We start from the raw sequence: 1,702 nt of genomic DNA on the forward strand, positions 1-1,702 counted from the left end.
CCGGGGCCCCCGCATCGCAGCCTGACCCACGCCTGTCCGGCGGGGAGGGCACGTAATGGCCACTGCCTTTCTCCAGCAGCGTCATGCACGGCTTTAAACCCACTATCTGGGGTGAGGTGGAAAACGGGGCCACTGATTGCTCTGATTTTGTGGAAGGACAGTCTCGTGAGCCTCGGTGGGGAAACACCCACCAGCTGGGAATGTGGGCTCCGTGGACCCTGCGTCTGCCCTGACCCAGCCCACAGCACAGGCCCAAGCCGAGTATGAATTTGTGTCGAGCAAGACTTTGCCCCACAGCCCTTGAACTGTGTGCCAGAGTGAGCGCGCCTGCTGTACTTGAAGCAACTCTGGCTCCGGCATCAGTTCTTATCTGGATTTATCTTCAAAATCAGTGAAATAGCAGCTTGGAGAGAGGGGCTGATGACCCGGACGGTAAAACTAGAGCTACTGCGAGTTTTTCCTTCCCTCAGGAAATCATGTATCAAAAGTCATTTTTAACTTAAGTAACATTAAATTCACTCAAATATATTCATTTCCTGCAGGCTAACTATCTCCCAGAGATGTGGAGATGAAGAAGACACGCAACACGTCCTCGATCCAACGTTGAGTTCTCTGACATAAAGCTGTGTCAGGCTCTCAGCTAGGGGAGCGCTGCGGGCCCCTAAAAGCAGCTCCCCAGGGGCTCTACTGAGAACTGGGTAACGATCGCGCTGGGCGCTGGCAGCTGCCCCAGGACACCCAGGGGCAGCCGGCAGCAGGCCGCAGGCTGAGGCCCCGCGGCTGTGCAGTCAGCCAGGAGGGGCGACCTCTGCTTCCGGCCCGAGGGGCGGCCCGGGAGAGGCACGGGGGTCCCCGAGGTCTGGCACGGCCACTTACCGAAGGCTTGGCGATCTTTGACCTGTCGTCCTGCAATTAACAACAAGAAACATTACAAATGAGAAGACGGGCGGCCACACACCATCTCCAGAGAGCTGGCTTTAGATGTTCTGCAGGCCTCACCGCTCCGGAGTCAGCACTGAGGCTGGCCCAGCTCGGCCCATCGGGCTCAAGCGCAAGAGTGAGCAGCCGCTGAGGCGAGGCTTCCAGGCCAGGGCTCCTGCTTCGGGGCGCCGCTGACGCAGACACCTCCCGGACTCGGGCCGGCCCTCTGCCTCGCCACCAGCCGAGGCCGCTGGGCCGGGCCGGTCTCCGCTGCCCCGAGCCCTCGAGGGCGTGATGTCTGGCGGCGAGCGGTGGGTGGGTGCGAGGGCAGCTCATTTGTGTGACAGCCTAGGGAGTTTCCGCCATCTCCCGTCGTAAGGTCATAATCCATGACCCTCTGGCAAGGCTGCCCAGGATGACGTGTGCACAAGCTGGCCGCAGGGGAGCTGAGTGCACCGGGGAGGCAGGATGTCACCTCAGGGGCCTCTGGCACGTAAAGTGACGTCACTTTGTGAAATGCGGACAAGTAAAGTGCCCAGGCGGACGGAGCCGCCCTCCAAACGTCCCTCCCGCGCCAAGCCGAAGACGGCAGCCCACTCCCAAACTGAGGTGCTTCCTGTCCCGGCCCCCCGAGAGCCGGCTTACCTCCCCGTCCCGCTCAGCCCAGCCTCGGTCAGCCACAAGCAAGAACATCTCTGCGGTTTTCACTTTCTGGGGGCTTCTCGGTGCCGCGAGGGAGCACATGTGCCTGCTCCCTCAGGTCAGGGCCACGCCGGCAGCC

General features: G+C 61.4%; 1 protein-coding gene across 1 annotated transcript in view; it reads right to left on the reverse strand.

The window, feature by feature from the left end:
• LOC101624787 (cytochrome b5) overlaps positions 1-1,702 on the reverse strand; it is a 26,434-nt gene that overhangs the window by 3,811 nt on the left and 20,921 nt on the right. Inside the window, exon 3 of the mRNA XM_004684036.2 lies at positions 877-906. Coding sequence (XP_004684093.1) covers positions 877-906 — 30 coding nt within the window. The remainder of the gene's footprint in view (positions 1-876; positions 907-1,702) is intronic.

The sequence above is a fragment of the Condylura cristata genome, unplaced genomic scaffold (genome assembly GCF_000260355.1).
Source record: "Condylura cristata isolate star-nosed mole 26May11 unplaced genomic scaffold, ConCri1.0 scaffold00016, whole genome shotgun sequence".
Taxonomy (NCBI): Eukaryota; Metazoa; Chordata; class Mammalia; order Eulipotyphla; family Talpidae; genus Condylura; species Condylura cristata.